We start from the raw sequence: 24,554 nt of genomic DNA, 5'->3' as shown, positions 1-24,554 counted from the left end.
CGAGCAATAATCAGTGCGCTTTATATTTTGATTCGAGTATTTTGAGTAATTAATTTGTGTCGCCTAAAACTCCTACAGCATAACCCACAGACAGCTGCGAGTCAGGTAAGACATATAATATAAAATATATTATTATTTACTGCATTTTATTCAATTATATGTGCATTGCATTTACATTTACATCATAGAGTGTATTTGATCAAATTCTCGAATACACGACCTCGAGAACCCTCCGACGATCAGGAGGAAGGTAGTAACATAAATTTAGATCATTTTAATTAGTATTGGCTAGTAGTCGTATTAATATTTACGGTGATTCTTATCTTATCTTATTCTTTTTATTATTCGCGATTATTCTATTTTTGCGTTATTACACTACCATTCTACCTATCGTGCATTCGTCGTGGCTCGTGCTCACATCGAACGCAAATAAAACTATGTTATTTCATGGTGCATGTTTTATTTGACATAAAAGGTAGAAGTATACATTTGTCAGCTGTAGCTTATACCTATACGGCTGTCGGATATACCTGTAAGGCTATAAATGCTTAAAAAAAATGTGGGTATAAGTTTATTTCGTTAATTGTTTTCATAATTAATAATTGAATTATATTTTTTCATAAAATTGCATTTATTGAAATATTTTCCTGCAATTCAAATTGGTCAATTTGGCATTATGGCTTGATCAACTTCCAATCCACGATTCAGATTTTCCATAGCCACTCTTCTCGTAACATTAATAATAACGTTTATAATAATATTATGTTAAACATAAATTATCAACCTGATCTATTTTATAGTATCTTGTTAAAAAGAATTATAAAGATTCTATAAAAGTATACTATAAACTATAAAGTACCTAGTATGAATTTCTGAAATAAACTACATGGATATAATATTGTCATAAATCATAATATATACGTAGTGCATAATACAAAAAAATATATGGCTTCCATTAAACTATATTTTAACTAAATATTCAATAACGAAATTGATTTTTAAATCGTTTAGTATAAAGACATAATTAAATATAAATATTCGATTATTATTATTATCTGCCTGTTAATCGAATCAACCAACTAACGCAATTCTAAATTCTAGTACAAATTTTACGCGGCCAATAATAATACCTGTATAGATTAACAATCCATAGTATAACATAAAAGTTGAAACAACAGCTAAAAAAACTTTTGAATAAAACAAATATGTTGTATTTTTATTACAAATTTAATAAAGAAGTGATAAATCATTGCATTTGAAAAACAATTCTCCAAACAAACACGCGTGTGGTCGATAAAGAAAATTGATCAATAGATTACCAAATCTCATTAACATCATATTGGTGGTTAAATGTATAATCGATATCAGCTATATCATCGATCCAAACGATGTTGAATCTCAAGATGATGGTAATTTCAGTTTTTTTTTTTAAATTTTAATTAAATTTTATTAACTACATATAACATACAACTAAATAAGTTTATATCATAAAATAATAGAATGTTATTAGTGTATTTTTGATTTACATTTCCGAAGAAAAATACTCATTACTGATAGTTAGAACTGATGCTCTAGAAAAAAAAACATAAAATTAAAATGAATCAATCTTTTTTATCGATTTTGTAATTTAAAAATAATCTTTTTTTAGTGTTTGATTATACAACACGCTTTCTCATTTTTAATACTCTTGTAATTATAGACAATAATTATCTAAAATAATACATTAAAAATTATTATACATTATTATTGTTCATAAACGATATTACTATCAAGTTGCTTCATAAGATTAATAATTTAATTCTAAATTTACATCGGAGTTTTAATTTTGCCTAATTCAATGCGCCGTTGAAATTCATTGAATGCTGAATTATTTTTATTTTTAATTTGATTGATTTGAATACATGACCAATAAAACCTAAAACTTCATAAATTTAAATAACTTGTTTAGCCGATGTACCTACTAGTTTTAAAATTTTTGTATGACTCTATTTTATAATTAAACGAATTATATTAAATATATGTATTTATGTCAAGATAATCGTTTAGAGAGATTTATTTAAAAATAATGTTAAAATCACTTTCGAGAGTTTAAATAATACTACATTTAACATATTATTATGTTTATTAAATATAATATTGAGTTGTGATAAAGTTTTCCAGAAAAATTAATAACTTTTATTTGAATAGTATAAAATAACAATTTAATTACATATATTCTTAATTTTGGGTTCTAATAATAATTAACCTCTCTCAGTGTAAATACATATATTTATTTTGTAATTATCAGCCATCAAATTTACTCGTTGTTATAGTACTTGTCAATATTGTCAATATTGATTTAAACATTACTTTGACACTAATAATGACAGGTTTATGATAAATGTATTATGCATACAATATGGATTAAACTATTTAATTTATCACTTGAAAAAATATGATTCTTTTTAGATACTCAATTGAAAAAAGCAATAAGGTTTCAATAAATGAATTTGTGAATTAATATTTCTGATTTTCATATTTAGTTTTATTAGTATGAATAATTCCTGGTAAAAAAAAGTTTCTAATGTAGTATTATACTCGTATAGTCAAATCTAAACAAATCATACATCTAATGACATATGGATTCTATAAAAATATACTCATATTAAAAAATATAAAATATTCTACAGCGACCTTAAAAGTGGTTAAAGTTTTATTTATTGTTTTAGATTATGACTTTAAGAAAATTGTTAATTTTTAGAGAAATGAAGAAAAACTGTTAATAAATTAATGCAACACTTGTTTTTAACTAAGTACAGAACATTCTTCAGTTAACCGAGCTTTGTTCAAAATTGGTTGTTAAATGAAAATATTTTCGGATTTAAATTAAATAACAATATGCGTAGTTTTTTAACTGTCTTGCACTGAGTAATTAATTTTAAATAACAAATAGCGAAAAATATGATTTATCATTGATATATTTTGTGTCGACAATAAATTTAGCAGTACCATCGCACAGACTGGCACATAGGTCATAAATAATAATACATTTTTATGCCATTCCAAAAAAGTAGTTTAGTATCAAATTTAAAAATTATAATTGATACTATATTATATTTTGTAATGCAAAATACTAAAATCTAATAATATGACTTTTATCAATTATAGGTACAATATTTATTATATTTATAAATGCAAATATATGTCAACATCGCAAACAAAAATTGTTACGTTAAAGCCTAACATTTAATTAAAAATATAAAACACAAAAATTCAAACTTTTATCTGAGTATAGGTACCTAGCTAGCTAATAGCTAAACATTATACATCGGTTGTTTCTTAGTATGACTCGCGTCTTTCAGAAATTGATACACGCCACAACAATCGAAAACTACGAATGATGGTATGGACTATGGAGTATACGAATATGCTGTATGTTGGCATATTTATACTATAGTACCATACATATTTTTGATGTGTACTAAATTGGCTTTGATTAAGTTAATAGACGTTTATAAGTATACAATTTATAATATACTTCCTAGAGAAAGATATATGAAAAGATATAGGTTCAGAATGTGCAATAATATTTAAAATATAACATAAGAATGTTATATAATATATAATATGAAGTACTTTAAGTATACATTTTTTATTCATATATAGGTGTATAATACATATTTTAATATTATAGTATTTTCAGCAGTACCTTGTTATTAGGTTTATTGCCATATGTTGGTTCCTACCTACCATAAATATACTTTAAATTATGGTTTGAACAGCATAAACACAGCTAATAATATTTCAATCGTAAAATATATTCTTATAATTATATACTAATATGTACCTATAATATATATTTGACGTCTACCAAAGTAATAAGAAAAAGATTTAGACGGATAGGGTGATATTGTTGATTTATATCCATTTGGAATTTGTAGGTACTAAATAATAATTAATTTAATCAAATGTATCAAATTAATAATAAATAATAGTGTTCAATTGCGGACTATTTTAAATAACTATTAACTGATATTATAATTACTTAACATTTGGCCCGCTTTAAATGTTTAAAATAATTACACAGGTTAAAACAAAATATATGGCTATAGGGGAGATACTAGATAGGTAATATGGCATCTAATTAGGAATATAAGAGGTTAGGTTGTTTAAAGAAATGTAGAATGTATAATGTATATAATGTAAATATTTCACTGCATAGGTACCTCATCGTGTTTGCCCCAGCAAATCATATACCTAATATATTGTTTTATTTATCGAGCGATTACGAAGTTTGAGGTAGCCACTTTGCATGTCTCAAAAAAAAGTTAAATCGTATAATTAAATATGAGTTTTGGCATATTTTATGATACCATTGAATTTAAATAGAAATTAATTAATTTTCTTATGTGATTAAGAGAAATCGGGACTAAAACGTTTCTAAATAATCCGAATAATGAAAAATGTGCAAGGGACATACAGTGCCATAGTACATAAATTCATTATCATAATATCGTATGCTTATAATATATCATTATGCGACTCGAAAGTCAATATACTGCAAGTACCTATCATATTATTATTAGAATAGTTATCTAGTAAAAGCAGATAATCAATGCTTACTTCTACGAAGTACCTACTTGTGTGTAATTTAAATTGTTTAAATATTTTAATGGGTACCTTCTGATATACTGATATATAGTGATAACTATATCATTATAATCTAGTATTACTATTGTCACTGATAAGTATATACTTACTGAGGTATAAGTTATAAAATTGTTATACTATGTAGTTATGTAGTATGTACAATGTACATTGTACATTGTACAACGTAGTGAGATAAGTCGTGATAGTAGTACATCATTGTCATTTGTCAACAATTTAAATTGTGAAAACACTTTCCTAAACTTGCAACGCATACATATAATATAGTGTACCATTATCTGCGCTCAATATTATAAAAGTTTTTTTTTAATTCTAAAATAATTTGTCTATATACACGGATTACTATTGTGAATTACGTAGTACAGATACTATTGCAGACATTTTAAACTTGTTTTACGATTATAATTTTGTGATTCCTTCCATCGGCTATTTGGAATTAACATAAGGAAAATTTAAAAACTCAACTGAATAAATTATTATTATTATTTTTTGTTAAATTCAGAGAGAATATTTCTTAATTTGTATCTAGCATTTGTTATCTGAAAAAAATAAAAAAATAAAAACATAAAAATATAAGAAAAAGTATCTACCTACATACTAAGGTACTAGATACAATTCACAAATGTCAAACGATATAAGATACTTCCTATCCCTGCTCACCGCGATGTTCTGTCTCCTGTAGTTGTTGAAATATATGTTTTCGCATAGTTAGGTACTTGGGTACCTAAGAACCTTTATAGCAGGACGTTACTAACCTATGGCATGCGACATGCGTCGCTAAGTCTTACAGATGTTAACTGACTACCAGCTTAAAGTATTTTCATTCCATTGTTCAATCATGCATTTTATGAAATAAAACAAATATATAGTCATGTAAGTGTATTTTCCACAAAGAATTCGATCAAATCAAAACAGAGGAGTTATACATTGATAAATGGATGAAGCTACTGAAGTTTGTGATGGTTTTAAAACCTACAAAATATATATACGATATACCCAATATAAAAAAAAAGGACAAGTGGAAGTCGCTCTGCTGTACAGTAGGTTACTATTAGTGGGTCACTGTAATGAATAGTGTCAAATTTGAATTCAAAGATTTAATATCTTTGTATACCAAAAATAATTCTGACCTGATATGGTTTGTCTGCCTATGATATATTATATTATATATTATTATATTGTTATTATTACCACAGCAGCGGGCAGACAGTAGGTTGAATTAATACTATTTGCATATTATTATGTTTGTATATAATAATATACTTTAGAAGTTTTAAGTACCCAAGCATAATATTTTTAAATGACAAAAAAATAACTTAAATCGTTATTCTTTGTTATTTAATATGTAATTTTGTTAAAATGTTAACATAAAATAACTACAAAAACAAGCTGCCTTTAAATATGTTTTAGATTTTTTGGTTACAGAATATCCTACCTATCTTGTTTTAAATTTTCAATTCTTAGCTCTAAAAGTTGAAAATTGTATACATTTTTAACTGAAAAATCATTTGTACATTTTTAATTTGATACATTTTTCCAAAATTTGAACTTTAAATAATTATAAAACAAAATCTCGAATATGTATTTTTAATTTTTTTCAACTGATATTGCAACAATATATCAGGAGCCTTGTATTAAATTGTAAGGCTTTTTGACCGAACAAATAACATTTTATTGACATTAATAGTAAAAAAAAACTAAAATAAATTTAAACTGAAAATGTACGTAAAAGCTTAAAACAAGTCAAAATATTTTGAAAATTTTATGGTATATAGATAATGGTAGTATAACCATTCAGTGAAAAATGCATGTATTTATGGTTATTTGTTGTAGAGTTACAACAAAACGAAAACCGATTTTATCAAAAACCGATTTCGAATAAAAATTCCGGTTTTTCCTAAATTTTTTTTGTTTTTTCCGGTGCTTTTGAAAACTATTGGGAATTTTAAATTGTTACTTCTCCAACTAGATTAATTTCACTATCGAACAAGATACTTAAGTTGAAAATTGAAACATTATTTCGACTATTTATCGTGCACACACACAAATTGAAAAAAAAAATTTTTTTAAACACACAATTTAAAATCAATTTATTTATCATTCCGTTTAGAATCTTAAAAATGTAAGCATAACTTACACTACTTACAATATGAACATAATATTATTACTGGCAAGTGAATTTTTTTAAGGCTTTGATTACAAAATGTCGACCCATGACCCGTAAAAGGCTCCTCGCCTCTGAATTATATAATTGTGAGAAAACTGAACTTATACATACACCATTTTTTGTTTTTCTTTAATCCAGTGTTCCACTATCAGCTGCAGTTTTAGTGGTATACCGTAATATTATAATAACAACAACATATTTTACCTACTCCGCTGTATTCGGTCGAAATTAGTAACGATAAATAATACTTATAATATGGTCGATACGATGTGCACGGAGATTGGTAAGTTTATATTTTTATCTGACTACGACATGATAGTATTGGATGTCCAACAGAACGCATTGACGTCAACCTGATTTCGTTGTAGGAGAAATTTGAAATCTGCGTTTGATGTTGCTGCAGCACCGAATGCCGATAGGAGGTACACCGCCACACCTCCGCCGATAAATCTTTACAAAATAATGTTATGATGATCGCCGCATTTGGCGCAAGCCGGCCAGCGTTGATCGTATCGTCACATACAATTATTTTATTATAAATTACAATATAATATCTATATACCTGTCATACATCATACACCTATAGGTAGATACTGCAGCTACTTAGTGAAATCGTTTTTTCTAACTATGAAATGGAAACCATTTTTCACTACATTTCACGAAATAAGAGTACAAATCATTAAATGGACATCACATTGTGTAATTAGTTTACGATTTGTATTTGTCGATGTGCTTTGTGTAAAATCAAAACATACGTGTAGCTTTCTTTGTGATATTTTATATTTTATTATCATGTCATGTAAATAGCTATCTTGTGAGTTTTGGAGTGTATTGTAAATTTTTTTTCATAATATAAACCGAATTAAAATTTGTTTGATGAATAGTGAGTAAAAAAAAAACATTTTATGTTTGTGAAATGGACTACTGGGATTTGTCAAATGAACAATATTATTACTCGACATTGGCAGCGACAGGTATACGGAGATTAGGTAATATTTATAATATAAATGTATAAAATGTTCAAATTAAATCAAAAACACCATTTTACAGCAGTCGAAAAAAAATACATGTACGAATACTTAATATATATACCTAGTTGAATACCACAACAGTCAAACTGCGCATACCTACCGGTGCATGGGTACAAGACGAACTTACAGAGGAGAAAATACTAACCTTACATATTGTACGTAAATGATCATCCTTTGGTTGATAATGGTCAGAAAAATAGACGACGATGAGTGCCGCGAGTGCAATTAGAAGATAACCATGCGTAGGTGGTATACCGCCAGCAATATATAACATATTGCGATAGGTACAATAATAAATCGCAATCGACAATGGCAATCGAAAATTGTATTTTTCGCGTATTATTTCGCGTTTACCTACAAACGATTCACAGGACACCAACAGATAAACGAATTCGTTCCACGAATATGATTTTGCGTGTTTCGATGGCTATTCCGCATAAAAAGTGTGCATGTTTTTAACGTTATCCTCGTCGGAAATCGTGTGTTTAATCGTGTATTTTTTCGTTGTGCTCGCAGACGAATTATGATGTATAATATACATTTAAAAAAAAAAAAATTATACTATAACATTGACAATAATATGCAGCCTGGTATTTTTTTTTCTTATCTATGAAACTGTGACAAATTAAAAGACTAAAATTAATTGACCGAATCATACTCGATTGTAATACATATCATTACTCATTCATCATCGTTAATGTTCATATTATATACCGACGAGTTATAATAAGTGATATTATTATCAACAATCCACTTTTCTTATTACAACATTTCTGCATACCCATTTTAACGAATCGAATGATGCACGTATTTTCATCGATTCCGCAGCCTCATATAAAATCGGTCCAATAATATCGTGGCAATAAGTATAACATTATATTTTTATCATAATATAGCGAAGACGCGGTGGCGGTGCTTATGTACGTATGTTAATTCGGCGCGCGCGCTCGTCCGACCCAAGCACGACCCACAGTACTATTATTACTACTATTATTATTATTACAACAGATTAAATTAATATATAATATTATACAATGTATACGCGCGTATGTACATTATAATAACGTTTTAATATCAATTTGTGCAGAGAGCAACAGCCGGCGACGAACACGGACACGGCGACTACGATGATTAAACAATGATAAATTAATTGATGCGAATTGATTGGCTATTGGGCCGCTGCGGAGGCTGACTTTTTAGTATCGGAAGGAACGCGGCGCCGCTGGCGAACTGTATGTGTGTGTGTGTGTGTGTGTGTGTGTGTGTGTGTGTGTTAAGTTTAAGTATTATAGCGTACAACTTACCAACACACACATAATAATAATATATAGTCGAACGAGTAATAATATTAATAAAAATATTATGTAGAGCACTCGTACGTGCGTTCACGTTGTTATAATTATTACCTGCGCGACTCGCGTTAAATAACATATATTATTATAATGTATACCTATCTCTAGGTACCAAAAATAATATTATTATTTATTATTTTATGCATTTTCGTTTTATAGTTTTGTGGTATGGATTTCACGTGCGTGTGTGTTTGCGTAGAAAGATATTAAGTATAATAAATAATTACCTACACCCATACAAGGTGATCCATTTTAGGTGTCTACACTAAATTCGAACTTTTCTGAAAGCATATTTTTTCTTACATTATTTTTTACATAGGTTTAACAACATTCTTATCGTTTATCATTTTTCAAGTATTCTACTTTTTTAAATTACAATATACTTACATTTTTAATTTCAAATTCCAAGTAGAATATTTTTTCGGAGTGTTTCGGTGTACGTGAAAATTGTGTTTTGAACTTGTAGTAGTTATATTATTTACAAGCATTAAAGTATAAGAGAGAGGAGAGGGTGGCATATAGGGGTAGCCCTCAAAATGTTGGTCCATTATTTCGCTCATCAAAACTTACAACACTCACAAGTTTGAAGTTATTAGCTTATAACTAATTAACTACTCGAAGACACTTAAATGAATCACCTTGTATGATGTATTATATACACCGTCTTCGTCTTCGCGCCACTAATAACGAAATAAAAAATATACTAACGACTACCGGGACGGGCCGCAACCGGTTTCGTATACCTATACCGTATTATAATAATATTAATATTCGCTACGACGATATATACCCGGTCGGTGGTTTTTCGTTTACTAGTATGATGAGATTTGAGCGGCGCTTCGGTTTCGACAGATCGTCTATGTATGTTATATGTAGGTACCTTTTATTATTACTAGCTGCGATGTGTAAGCTGCAGGCCTCGACGGCAGATTAATAATAACATGATGCATAGGTATATTATGCCTTATACTATAATATTATAATACGCCAACAGACAACAATAATGCGTCTGACCCCTGTGCGTCATAACATTACAGTTGTTACGTTAGTACATTACTACAATATTATATAGTTACGAACTACGAATTGCGAGACGAAATAATATATGTGATTTATCATAATAATAAATAATCATACATTTTATTACAGATGTACGCGTTTACCCGATTACGCGATTATTATTTCCGCGAGGCGGTTCGGGTTCAACGACGGCTAGACCAAAGGAAAAAAACAATAAAACTTCGTTGATTTAACGATCGAAAAAAATAATAATATTAAGTGCCAATATAATATGCTTTTATATATTACATACGTTTAAAATATATCGTATACAATGTATAATACGTATGTAGGATATACAGGGTCATTTACAAAACATGCTCTCCCCCATTAATTCCTTAAATAATAAATTTGTTCAAACTAGGATTTTTGGAACTTTTAAGTATACCTAAGGACCATGTTTTCAAATACATACGTTTTTTATACCATTTAAGGAGTGTAGTTCCTTAGAGATACGAACTTCATTTTTTCCTATTCCTGAAGTGGTAATCAGATTATTTTTTCGAAAATGTTGATGTAACTAAATTCTAAATACAAATTCATTCGTTAGTTTTTGAGTTTTTTAATTTTGTATACCAAGGATAATAGGGTTATTATAGGACCGTAAAAAATAATGATGGTTTTGGAAGATATAATGGGATGTAATAGCCATAAGGGCTACGATGATTTGAAAATTGTATTTATTATTACTATAATCTATCAACATTTTATAATTTGCAAACATTTTCTAGAGAATAGTAAATACAGACTCCATATTACTTCTATTTTTTTTTTTAAATCATCTTTACTATATACATTTTAATGACCGAGTAACTGCTCGTTCAGATTTTGATGATTTCGATTTTAGATCTATCAGCATTTAAAAAAAAAATTATTTGCTTAATAATTTTCAATAAAAAATGTTGGTTCTCATTTGAAAAATCACCACCGGACAATAACTGGTATTAACAAAATATCAATATAATTGAAAATATGGTCTTTAAAATGTACACATAAAAATTATAAAAATCGGTTTTGAATAAAATATTCATAGAGAATAGAGATAGAAATTGGGGCGAGCGTGCTTGGTGCATCACCCTGTAAGTCATCATATTATTATACGTATATAATCCGAACAGTCTGATAATAATATTACTGCACCTAAAGCGTATAATATTATTATAGTAGACTATGGTAGGTACCTATAATGTACTTACCTAATAATACCAATAAAATATATATTTTTTTTTTATTTATATTCTATTTATATGTAGTCATGTAGGTATATTGCATACAATATATTATTATTATTATTATTATTATTATTTAGCACCGACATAAATAATGTGCAATAACTCGCAGTTGTGCAAGCCCGCAGTGTTTTTTCGTCGTACAACGTTCTGTGTACCGTATTTTCGTGTATCTATCTGTTTTTTGCATATTATACGCGGTCGGGTTAGGGTTAAGTGTGTGGTGAGGGGGTGGTTTATGACGGAGGAGTGCCAGGGAGGGCCGACGGACTTACGTAGTACGGAAGACTCGTGTATAATATACGACCGCCGCCGCCGCTGACCCGCAATAATAATGATATACATATTATAAACGTCCTGCGGTCGTGGTGCCGTCGGCCGTCGGTCGTCTATACTCGTCTGTGCGTACACAATAGCAATATCACGAAATATTATAATATTATCTCCGTTCGTCGTTTTCGTGGATATTATTCTTAACAAAACATCGCGTATACAATATGCGTACCGCTATAATACGAGTATTTATGTATAAAAGCGCTGCGGGCTCAAACGTATTGTATTTTGGTTATTTTATTTTGGATGATTTTGTTGAACAATTTGATGCGGATACATAATAATATGTACCAGTTAATTCCTATATAATTCGAAATTCAAATGAGAACGACTTTCTGACTTTTGAGATACCTAACTAATTTCGTGTACTAAGCATACAAATGCATGATGATTTGGTTTCGACTTCACAAGATAGCTACGATGTTTAGAAAATTGTAATTATTTATTGAAATGCTAAAATTTGATGTAGGTATTAAAAAAATTCGAAATCAGATTTTGAATAAATGCATAGTTAAAGGGAGACGTTAAAGAGGTGATGATGCTTGGCAAATCACCCTGTATAGGTTAGCTTTGACTATTAATTAATATATTTTCTGATAAATATTATAAATATTAAATATATTATGTATATATACCTATAACAATTTCCTATATTCATAATAACCAATAAGTATGCAGACAAGTTTTTTTTTGAGGGAAGGGGGGGTTAAACTGGGGCTTAGTCGTTAATAGCACCGACGACAAATATATTATGTGGTTGCTATACGATATTCAGTACCTAGCGTATGTGTTTCTAAACAAGTATAACATAATATATATAGGTACTTAAGCAATACTCGAAATAGATAAAATGGGTTTAGTAATGTTATATTATGATTTATTTTACTCTTACTTGTGCTATTAACATATTTTGATGTCGAACTGATAATTGTTCCGGTTCTATAACTATTTTCAGTAATCCGCCAAATGTGTATGATTTATTACTATAGATTTTTTACTTTTTATAAATTAGTGTACAGGAATATAGTATTCACGTTTAACTTATTGTTGGCACGTTATATAAATAACTAATAAGGCATTAGGCAATGTAATGAGAACAAAATGGGTGGGTACTGCAATTCACGTATGGTACAAGATACATTGAGTCTATTCAGAATCTTTGAAAAGTAAGAAGTACCAAAAAAAATTTGGTTAATTTTTTCCTTTATAGAATGTACGATTAAGAAAATAATGCTGAAATAGTCATGACGAATTTTCACATGATATTATATGGTATATTGTATAATACTATAATGCACCCATATATATGTCAAACCCACAGCTACCTATTAATTAGTCATTACAATTTACAGTTGTGCAGAGTGTAACTATTTCATTTATAACTATTACTATTTATTTAAGTACTACGTGTTCTTAAATGACATAATATAAATATGTCAAACTTAATTTTCACGAGATACCATAGAGCTATAATATACGATTATAAAAATTAAATATTTTGGAAAAATTTCAAATAATTTCAAGATGGTTTATGAATAGCTTAAAAGTCGATACGGTCGTTTTTCGCAACGTGTGTCTATAGGGTCTAGACTAATCTCCAAGTGGCCAATATTCGTGCAGGCAAAATGCCAAAACCTATTATTTCGGCACGTGATCAGGCATATCTAACCACTTCCGGTTGCGTTTAACAAACAAGGAAATCATGGTTTTTATTACAAGAAACAAAAAATGATTGCAACAACTGCATTTATCACACGAGCATAATGCAGGCAGATTCAAGTGTTATTTTGGTTTCGACTTTCGCCTGTGACAAATAATATGTACCTACATAAAAATCGGACGAACGTTTATGTATAGGTATATCCGTGACCTGTATGGGTTATGGGAATGGGAATATTAAAAAATGATCCGTTCTTCAGTACTTGTATGCCTACCAACAACATTAATTAACTGTGACATGTATACACATTAATATATTATTAACTATTATCTATTATCTATTATAATTTATAATTTATAATAACGAGAGCCAATGAATGTTGTGTTAATGTTGCAATTAAAAGCACGCGGAATTTTATACTAATCCTATACCTATATAAGTAGTTAATCAAATTTCCATAAATTTGCGGAATCGTACTCAACGGAACAAAATAACTGAAATTGACTATTTTAAGATTACATACCTACATATTTTTCGGATGCTGGGTACGCCATATTTTGGGATGTGTTAATGTGCTATAAGCAAATAAGCCATCACATACATTTGAAAGCTACAGATAAAATACCTATTCCAGTATGCGGCTATGCATTTGAAACATAATATTACGAGCGAAGTTTAGACTACTTTTTAAACAATAGTGTTTATAAGTACCTGTACTACCTAGGCATGTAACTATAGTATTTCAGTACTTAATTTGTCACAAGTAAGAATTTTGAATTATTTATTAATTTAATTACAATTTGAAAATAATATTCTCATTAATATTTTAGCTATACATAACGAAATATATAAAAAAATTAAAAAAAAAATTCACACTAAGCAACAACACTGCACGAATTTATACTTATTGTTTGGCAGCCAATAAATTCGTAAATGTGATATATTAAAGCTTTTGTGAGTTATTCATAATGAATTTAAGAGGAATGGGCATTTCATTTTTAAATTATATTTATGTTGTATACTAATTAGTAATTCATTATATCGTTATATAGGACTTGAAGTCTATATTATGAATTCAATAAATAAATGAATACACTTTTTAATAAAAATTGGCTGACAGTATAATTAATATTTGTTTACATTCCTGATAACTGTGTTGCAAGATAGACATTTGGTTTCCTTAAAAATGTTTTCAAACTATAACGAATTATTGCTGTATATTTAGTATTAATGTATACCTATATACATTATGCACATAATAGATCCGGTTAATATTCATGGAGCTCGATAAACATATCAATGTCTAATTTAAGTAATAGTTAAACATATTACGTAAGATTATATATAAGAAATATAACTATATGCATATTTCTAGGCTAGTTTCATGTCACGGTGAAAATAATAGTGCTGTTAAAATGGCAAAATGGTGGTAAAAGTAGAAACTCTATTTTGACGATAAAATAAAAAAAATTAAATAAGATAGCAACAAACAACTATTTACAACTAATGTTCAAACTACATATCCTCCGGATGTGTTCCCACAAAGCATTTTTTATCATAACTATTAATAAAGTAGTTGATTTGTTGGCATTTAATATTTATTTACACGCGTTCAGCCTACACAATATATATTATTACCTACTTGCATTGTTCATCGCAGTTTTTTCATAGCACCTGTGTATCGCGAATCGCAGTACAACAATGGAAACTTAATGCTTAAAGAAAAATCGATGTGGTATAACCTAAATTTAAAACCACGAACGCCAGTAAAGATAATCATCAATAATTTTTACAAATATCATTAATAATACCTATACCTAGGCAGTAAAACAATATTTAGCATGGTCAATGGACCAAAGTCACTATTATTTATTTTATTTAGGATACCTATTAAGTGTTTTTACTGCAGGTACCTACTAGATCGAACGTACAGATATAACCAGGTATTATATTATTCAAAATTCAAAGTAATGTTTATTTCATTTTTTATCTAGATCGAGACAATCTGATTGTAAATAAAATATTAATTTTGTTATAGTATAACATTATAATACGTTACATAGATATAACTATACAAGTTATAACTTATAAGTCATCATATCTTAACGATTGTTATAAATACTACCTGCTATAAATCGATATTTAATAAATATAGAACAAATTATCAAACAGACAAATGATAATTTTAACTGTATTGTGAACATTAATACTATAGCCCCAGTTAAATATTATGAAATATTTTATAGGTAGTACGCCTACGATAAACGATTAATATTAAATTTTCCGGATACCTTTATGACGTGATTACAGATAAGCGATCACCTAATTGAAACAATACTTTTTAGAATTAGGGATGTATTAATTACTATAAATTTGGTTTACGTGGTAATATTAAGCTATCGTATGCAAACTAGTGTGATTATTGTAATATTTTGCAATGTTCTTTGGGTTAACTACAGTGCATCCACGACTCACGAGACTATTATAGTAACGTTATTTAGTATATACCCTATAGGTTAACAGTTACCAAATTTAAGACGATTAATACTCAAGAGATGAAAGTCAAAATACGCATGCACAACCAATACATATTTATAAGTATTTTATAGGTACCTATACATTAAAGTTGTTTACTGATGTCTATAGCTTTAAATATATTCACTATTTTACACAGAAATCGTGTTTTGCTTCAAGCTGGAAGCTTATAAAATATACAAAAAAAAAAAAACATTAAGAAAAATATCACAAAGCAATAATGATTAGAATGTATTATACGTGAGTTGTGACTCGGTAAGGGAGTATCTGATATCAATTTAATATCTATATTCATAAACTACATAATGTGTATATATATTAAACATAATGTACCTACAAACCTTAACATAAATAAATATACATAAATGAATGTTCATATCACATTTAATTCACATGTTTCTTGAATAAATTAATATTAACTGCTGAGTTATGTACCTAACTATCTGATTGCATCAGAGAAAATCTAATGAAAAAATAAATTAAATAATCCAAAATTCTATGAATATTTAATAATTGGCAACCGGGGACCTAGGTACTCAAATTTAAGTTAATAATTGATCCTAGTACATATACACGAAATCACCAGCCCATGATATACATTTTTATATTTGTTCAAATTGATGAGTAAACATTAAACAATTAGGTACTAAACATTAAATCAAAACAAGTTCCAAAATTAAAATGTTTTTTTATATGTTTAAAAGTAAAGAATTAGTATTATGTATACAACTGTATGATATTGTTGGCAAGTTTTTTTTTTATCAAGCGGTTAAAAACAAATATCTTAATCACTGCATTGTTTTAATTTAGTATTTTGATAAATTTAAATACCATGCACGCTGTGTTAAAAAGCATTATTTAAATTGTACTTTCCGGGTATTTAAAATGTAAGTCCGAAAAATTAAATTTTGTGTTTGATTTCAAGCATTAGCAAGAATAATAAATTATTGTCTGAGAATATACTTTAACAGAGAATTACTATTACTTTCCAAAAACAATGAAGTGTAGACAAATATTGAAAAAAATACCTTTTTGAGGAAGTATGAGAATTCTTGATGCGTCCAATTTCTGGTTTATTGACACTGAAAAGGCATACGGGCCACACAGAGAGTTGTCCGGGCATATTAAATTTTCTACACATAAAATAAAGAATTAGTTTGAAAAAGTTAAGTGGTCTACCTATTCAATTGTGTTTTCTAAATTTTTAGATTTTGGAATATGAATCACGAGAATAGTATTTAATATAAAATAGATTGGGCACGTTAAAAAATTCTCATTGCAACTCAGATACAAAAACATTATGTAGTTTCGATATAAGAACTGGACATGTTTAAAAACAAAATACTTATAAGTTATAGGTATGCCTACTTTAAGATTTTTTTCAAACACTGTTTGACCATGGTTTGGTTCGTATTTGATATTTTTTATAACAAATATTTATACATTTTTTGCATTTCCCAAATTAGTAACTCAATCCAAATGTATACCTATATTGAATAAAAAAAACATTGAGTTAGTAAATTAATTTTTTTTTTACTCAATTCAAAAGAAACATTATGGTTTTTAAATTATTACTAATGTCTTAGGTCATCCCTAGAGTCATCCATATTCATAATTGGGTAGTAATATATGCAAATTCAAGCGGTCTCACACGCAAACTCAAATTACTCGTTATCGTCCAAAACTCATATTTGTGATATCATCAGTAAGCATTTAAACGAATTTGTAATAAATACATCTTTTTAAACAATCATAAGTTATTAAAATACTGCCGCTGTCTGCTGTATAACGGTACAACATCAATTAGCAATTTTATTAATTTATCGATTCTACATAAATAAATATTTCAAAGAAAAATTTTTATTTTAAATATTTTTTGTATGGAATTGGATTAAAAATAGTCATGTTAATTAACTCCACTCATGACAAATCAATTCATCTGTATAAATATAAATTATTACAATTTTTTTTTTTTAAATTTCAATAAATCTATTTAATCAATATAATCACATTTGATTAACACACAACTACAGTATATTACAGCTATAATCTTTACATGCTCACAACAATAGTAAATTAAGTTCAAACGAAAATAATCGGTAGAAATAGGTTAAAAAATTGTTTAGAAAAATGTTAAAAAACGTTTAAGAATGTTACCCAAGACAAGACAGAAACACAGACTAGGTTATCGCCTAAAGGGTATAAATAATAATTTACAACATTTTAGTGTTAAACAATGTAAATATTTTTGTATGCATAATTATATTATATAATTTATATTTGTGAATAAATGTATAATTAAATATTATACATATAATAGGTGTCTATAGGTTATTAATTATTCTTAAAATTTTAAGAAACAGCACTGTTTCAATTAATTATAAAAGCTATTAACTGGAAATGTTATATGGTATTTTAAAGTATTAATTTCCCATATGCCGAATTGGTACTCGTGTAATATGGCTACCTACCAAAAAACTAAACTGTACGGATGTAGAATACCTACCTACTTGTCTTTCATTTTATGACGGGCAAGTACCTGTGACTTGAGTATTAAGATAAACAACATATTATTAGGTATAACTGTGATACAATACTAAAATAGATGTCAAGATAACTGATTAATATTCACAAAGACCCTCGATAGGTAACACTTACTTTTAGATATTATATTATTTTAGTCATGTCAGTGTGTTTTGTCCTTCCACTTCGTATGTAACCGATTTATCGACAACTGTAATAGAAATGGTGGCAGACCATTAAAACACAACACGACAATTAATTTGAAGTTTTCTGGGATAACGTAAGACCAACATAACGTATTAAAATACTTAATGATCGTCACCAATACTAATACATTAAGTACATTTTGGTTTAATCAATTTATACTAATCAATTATCACTAGGTGAAATACGGTGCACACACGTTGTTTTTTGGTAGGTAGTATGCTACCACAACAAATTAGCGATAAGTAGATACCACACGAGTACCGAAAAATTACCAACAACTATCTACCGAATAATTTTGAAGAAATCTCAGTTATAAACATGGTTCTAACAAACCTCAGGATCGTTTTAAAAATGTCATGAATTCTCAATGGTTTGAACAACAATAATGATCATATACTGCTATCTTTTTCCAAAATCAAGAGAGCTTAAAGAATTTCCCCTTGAAAATTTTTTTTCGATCTTACCCATACGTTAGTTTTAGTTGTAAATATTAAAACTAAAATGTATAATATTTTACCACAGTTAGGTAGGTACTATTAGTCCATACATTTTTGTTTCACCACAAGTCGCAACTGTTTTAACAAATATTTTGATCAAAACTAAAGAAGGTAAGTGAAGCAAATCGGGAACTTAAATTACTTGTTAGAGATTATTTTAATGCATAAAATAAGTCAAATAGTAAATAGCTTAAAGTGAACTTATAAAACAAAACCATAATTTAAATTACTAATTGTATTTTACATACAGAGATTTATTATAAAAATCCAATTTTTATGACCCCCAAACATGTTGAGTGTAAACAGACATAAATATTATGAGTTATAAAATACATATTAAGTCCTTTAAGCCCCCCATGATAAACATATGCGATTAAGAATAAATCCGTGAAAAGTGTTTACATATTGCATATTAAGTAGACAAGTATTATAGTCTTATTTTATGATGGTTGTTATACAATTCTGTGGTACCTATCGTCCACAGAACAATAAATTATTTAAGTAAAATATGTTAATCAAACTATTTCGAATACAGTAGGTACAATTCATTATGCTGTACCAAACATTTTTATCATACAAAACATAATATACCTACGTAACAATGTTCAAAAGCATAATAAATTAATTAAACGTGTAATGATCTGAACCTTGGAAATTGTATTTGATATTTTATAATATAATCTAACCACGATAACCAAGTTAGAGCATCACGTAATACAAATTGCAAAAAGGTCTAGCTAGAATTAAATACGAATACATACCTATTGGCTATTAATTATACATTGCACTTATTTGTACTAATAAAATACTTTAAATAAATATAACATTTTAAAGTGTTTGAATACATACCAATATTCTCTTCCATGCGTCTATTCAAAAATAATATCACGAATTTGTTTTAATTTAAATTTAAAAATAAAACAAATATATTCATAAAGTAGATAATATAATAATATAAGTAGATACATTCAATTTTTGAATTATAGTATTTAGTAACTAATTAAATGAAATATTTATGAACCTACATATTTTTATTGTTATTGTTACTACTCTAGATAGTTATACTTAATTGATTATTAAGTATAAATACCATATCATACATTTTATACATTTCTGTATATTATATAAAGGAGAACAGAGAAATTATTTTTTAACTGTAAATTGTAATATAGTTGGCTTAAATTATATTGCAATTTTAAGTTGTAATGAATATATTAAATTATTTCATGCAATTTGTGTAATTAAAATCGATTAATGTTTTGTAATCCGTAGGGTTAATCAATCATATTTTAAATGAAAACTAATAATAATTCTAAATTAATTTTAAAATAATTACTATATGTGCATAATATATAAATATAAATTTCTCAGTTTATTTTTTCATATATGTATTTGTTTTGTACAAAGTGAAACCAAGCCATGCTCAAGTATATGACCAAAACAAATTTTTTTTAACTTGATATTATGATACGGGTTATGGATACAACATATTATTAATAATTATATTATGCATGTATGACAACACGCAGAAAAGGTACAGCAACAGAAAAAATTGAGTAGGTACTATTTAAATTTTAAACTTTAAAGATATATAAATCTTATCATTTGACAGTTAAGAATGTTCAGATTATATCTATGACATATTATGTGGTTACTTTGATAAATGAACCATATCCTAAAAGAATAACAATTGAAGTAGAGGTGCAAAAAATACAAACGAAATTTAATGTAACTAATAATTAAATATAATATGGTTTTACTTATAGACTTTTTAAGTAAGCAGTTCATCTATTATTCAAAGATGTTTGCAGATTTAACGAAATTGTAAAACGGTTTGTGAGCATACTTTTTAGACGGAAAAAAAATATGTAAAATTAAATTATAACTAATTTAAAATCTACGAGTGTTGTCATTTCATTAATTTTATCGTGATATTAAATTTGCACATTTATACCGTATGTTTTTCACAATAACATTTTAAGATTGTGAGTGAAATATTAATCATAAAAATAATCAACTATTTATAATCCGGAAGACTATGACAACAATCGATAATATGGTGTACGTTAAATTAGTATTCCAAGTGTCTAATGCTATATTTTGTAAGGTATGACAAGGCTAAAGTATTTCAATAACTACATTATCATTATCATTTACTTCCATCATCAAAATATTACATTTTTAATTATTTTACCTGTATATAGTTTGCGGGTATTAGCTACAACAATAAGTTATACAAATTGTTCTAAATAACACTATTAACCAACTACCTATACATAATACCCTATACATAATACCCTATACCTAATACCCTTATAAAGCATTGAAATGCAGAAAAATCATGTCAAAAATGAATATTTTGTACCAACTGAACTATATTTTGCATTATTTAGTATATGTAACCTAAAAAACGTATATTAATTAAAAATATACTGAAAAGTATAATAATTAATCATGCTTCAATGTAATAGGTGTAACGAGTCCGTTATCAAATGGAATCATTATATGTAATAGGTATAGGTACCTATAAAGGTATAGGTTTTTTTATTGCATATTTTCTATGTATAAACAAGTGGTGTTCGTCGTGTGCGTGTTGGGTTGGTTACTGACAAAAAATTCGTTAATCGCTGAATGAAAACATGCGTAAATATAAAGGTGCACCCAGTTAGGAGATTCCATTATAAATTCTCGATTTAAGTACCTATTGATCCCATTTGGACTCAGAACTTACTAAATGGTTACTAACTAATAGACCATGGTAATATTAAAGAATATTCATGAGTTCATAAGAATATTAGAAATTGATTTGTTGTAAAAATATAATAACCAGGGATACATGTTTATTAACTATATAGTTTATTTTTATTCATTTTGTTCAATATTTTATATTGCATCCTTTATTATTAAAAACGTGGTTTTCATTTTAATAACCAATAATTTGATGTACCTAATAACTGTAGAGAAAATACATAACATAAGATCTTAACAAATAATAAATTCCTACAGGTATTCTTGGGATATTATTATTTATTAATTCGGTACTCGATCTGATAATCTGATAATGTATAATACAGTCATTGATCAAAATACATAGTCTTAATTGGCTCATGGTTATTTAATTTAAAATCATTTTTACAAGATTATATTCTAATTACTAATAAAATTAATGGAGTTGCAAGTTGCAATTATTAGTACATGACAACATAGTGTATAGTATCGGAAAAATATTATATTATATAGGTAGTTAAGACCTGCTCAGTTTTATTTTGTTTACATGAAACGTATCTATCGATAGCGAAATTGTTGCAAAATGAGCTACTGCAACCAATGTATCATAAGTCATAACATAATATGAACGACGATAAAAAAAAATATTGTTTAGCCGAAATTGTATTATTTTCAAATAATCTAATAATGTACTTTTTACGTTTTTTTTTAGAAATGATAGTTTAATATTACATTTATCGAAACGTTCGAATGTTATATTTAAGACAGAGAACGTGATTATAGTTCTTTTTTTTTAGATAACGTTAGCTTTTAATAAAAGGCATTGGAGCAAATATATTTGTTGTGAAATTAAGCTAAATTGATTTGTTACTATATAGTTTATAGCAATAGTTACAAATTACAGACGCTTAAGTAATGCGATACGTATTGATCGTAAACAATTTCTCATTCTATTAATTTGAATAGACTATGTACGAGTAAACTTGCACAAGAACAGTCCGGTACATCCACACAAGTTATATTTTCATTAAAAACTCTGTGGTGGTTTTAATAAGTAAACACCACTTGCATTTACTTTATTTTCACGATTATTTGCTTAATAATAATATAATATCGTCGTGATTAAATTGGATATGGTTTTCAAAATAACGAGTTTTTCAATAACTCTTGTATATATAACGGATATACATTAGTTACGATGACAATATTATATGTCTTTTCCACTTAAAGAGGTACTTACGTACAATAGGAATATGACCGGATATAAAAAGTTACATGCCTACAGCAATAATTGCAAATAAATCGTAAACTTTGATAAATGTGACATCTGTCCACGCATGTTATGCATAAATGTATTCACCCCCAAGTGGTTCGATTTATAACCACATAGTTCAGCAAATAAAATAATAAATACGCCCAAGTGTAAGTGGATTTTTTTTCTGCGAAAAGCTACTAACTGCGAATCAGGCTGAATCTATATATTATTATACATTTATACCTATAATGTAGGCACGCTTAAAAGTTATATATTACATTACTCGTGGACTGAATAAATACTGATCGCAAACGATTACAACGTTATAACATAATATTATGTAAGTTCAAGATCGTACGACCGGGGCTCCGCTTTGATTTCCTACCGGTTTGAAAAATAAAAAGAATCATAAATTTGCGGTTAACAGTGGGTATTATAGGTGCATATAAAATAATATATTTTATAGTATCTAATACGTCGGCAAACGTCGTAAAATTTAATAGGGGCAAGGAAAAATTAAAACAAAAAAACACAAAAACTCGTTTTCCGGCATACCATCGCACGAGCCCCGACCGTCGCCGTCGTCTGCCACCCATCATCGTAATCAATTTCGGACTTTGGTGTATGCTTGAACGGGATCTACCTATTGTTTTCGACCTCGTTTACGTAGATTTAAAAATTGTTTGTGTTTTTTTACTATTTTGCTTACCATATATAACGTGACGGGGGATGCCTCGAGAACGCTAGTCGCCGCCGCTGCCGGTTTGGTGTCGAAGGTTCTCCTGTTCGCACACAGTGTACTACGTTGCAACTCTTCCGATTTTTCTGATAGGTGTATTTTTATATTATTCAATCGTCCCCACGTTTGGGTCGTGGCTGTCGATTGTCCGAGTATTACAGGTATAGATATGGTTGATAGGAAGGCGGTTTGCTCGCTCTGGACCACCGCGGTATATGCCGATCGGTGCTGAAGATTTATGCGTCAAAACCTTGTGTGACGACTTCGTCTGGCTGTGATCACGGTTAGGTGATATTAAAATTAAGATAACTGTAGCAGCCACGAGTTTTCACTACTTATGGTTAGCAAACAGTTATCTGCCCAGATCACTTGGTGCGTGTTCGTGATTTGTCGACGACAAACGAATACGGAGCTATTCCATACGATCTCGTGTAATTATAATATTATAACAATAACAATAATAATAATAATAATAATAATAATAATAATATTACGGATACACTCACTATCGCGACAGCGCACATGCACAGACAGCCAGTCGCCCGAACGCGTTGCGTACCTGTGGACTACTGCAGCAGCTGCACGCGACGCGC

At 28.1% G+C, this 24,554-nt stretch overlaps 1 protein-coding gene across 3 annotated transcripts in view; it reads right to left on the bottom strand.

Moving 5' to 3' along the window:
- The window catches only part of LOC111034817, a 48,611-nt gene extending 24,057 nt beyond the window's left edge, over positions 1-24,554 (bottom strand). Inside the window, exons 1-3 of one of the 3 annotated variants that reach the window (XM_022316196.1) lie at positions 23,932-24,554; positions 17,382-17,500; positions 17,042-17,146 (exon numbers count right to left, since the gene is read on the bottom strand). In XM_022316196.1, the coding sequence (XP_022171888.1) occupies positions 17,042-17,146; positions 17,382-17,413 (137 nt within the window). In that variant the 5' untranslated portion in view covers positions 17,414-17,500; positions 23,932-24,554. The remainder of the gene's footprint in view (positions 1-17,041; positions 17,147-17,381; positions 17,501-23,931) is intronic. The other 2 variants (XM_022316197.1, XM_022316199.1) reach the window with 2 other exon arrangements.

This window comes from Myzus persicae, unplaced genomic scaffold (assembly GCF_001856785.1).
Source record: "Myzus persicae strain clone G006 unplaced genomic scaffold, MPER_G0061.0, whole genome shotgun sequence".
In the NCBI taxonomy this organism is placed as follows: Eukaryota; Metazoa; Arthropoda; class Insecta; order Hemiptera; family Aphididae; genus Myzus; species Myzus persicae.
The sequence above is the reverse complement of the archived record's forward strand: the minus strand, read 5'-3'. Positions and strand labels throughout refer to the sequence as shown.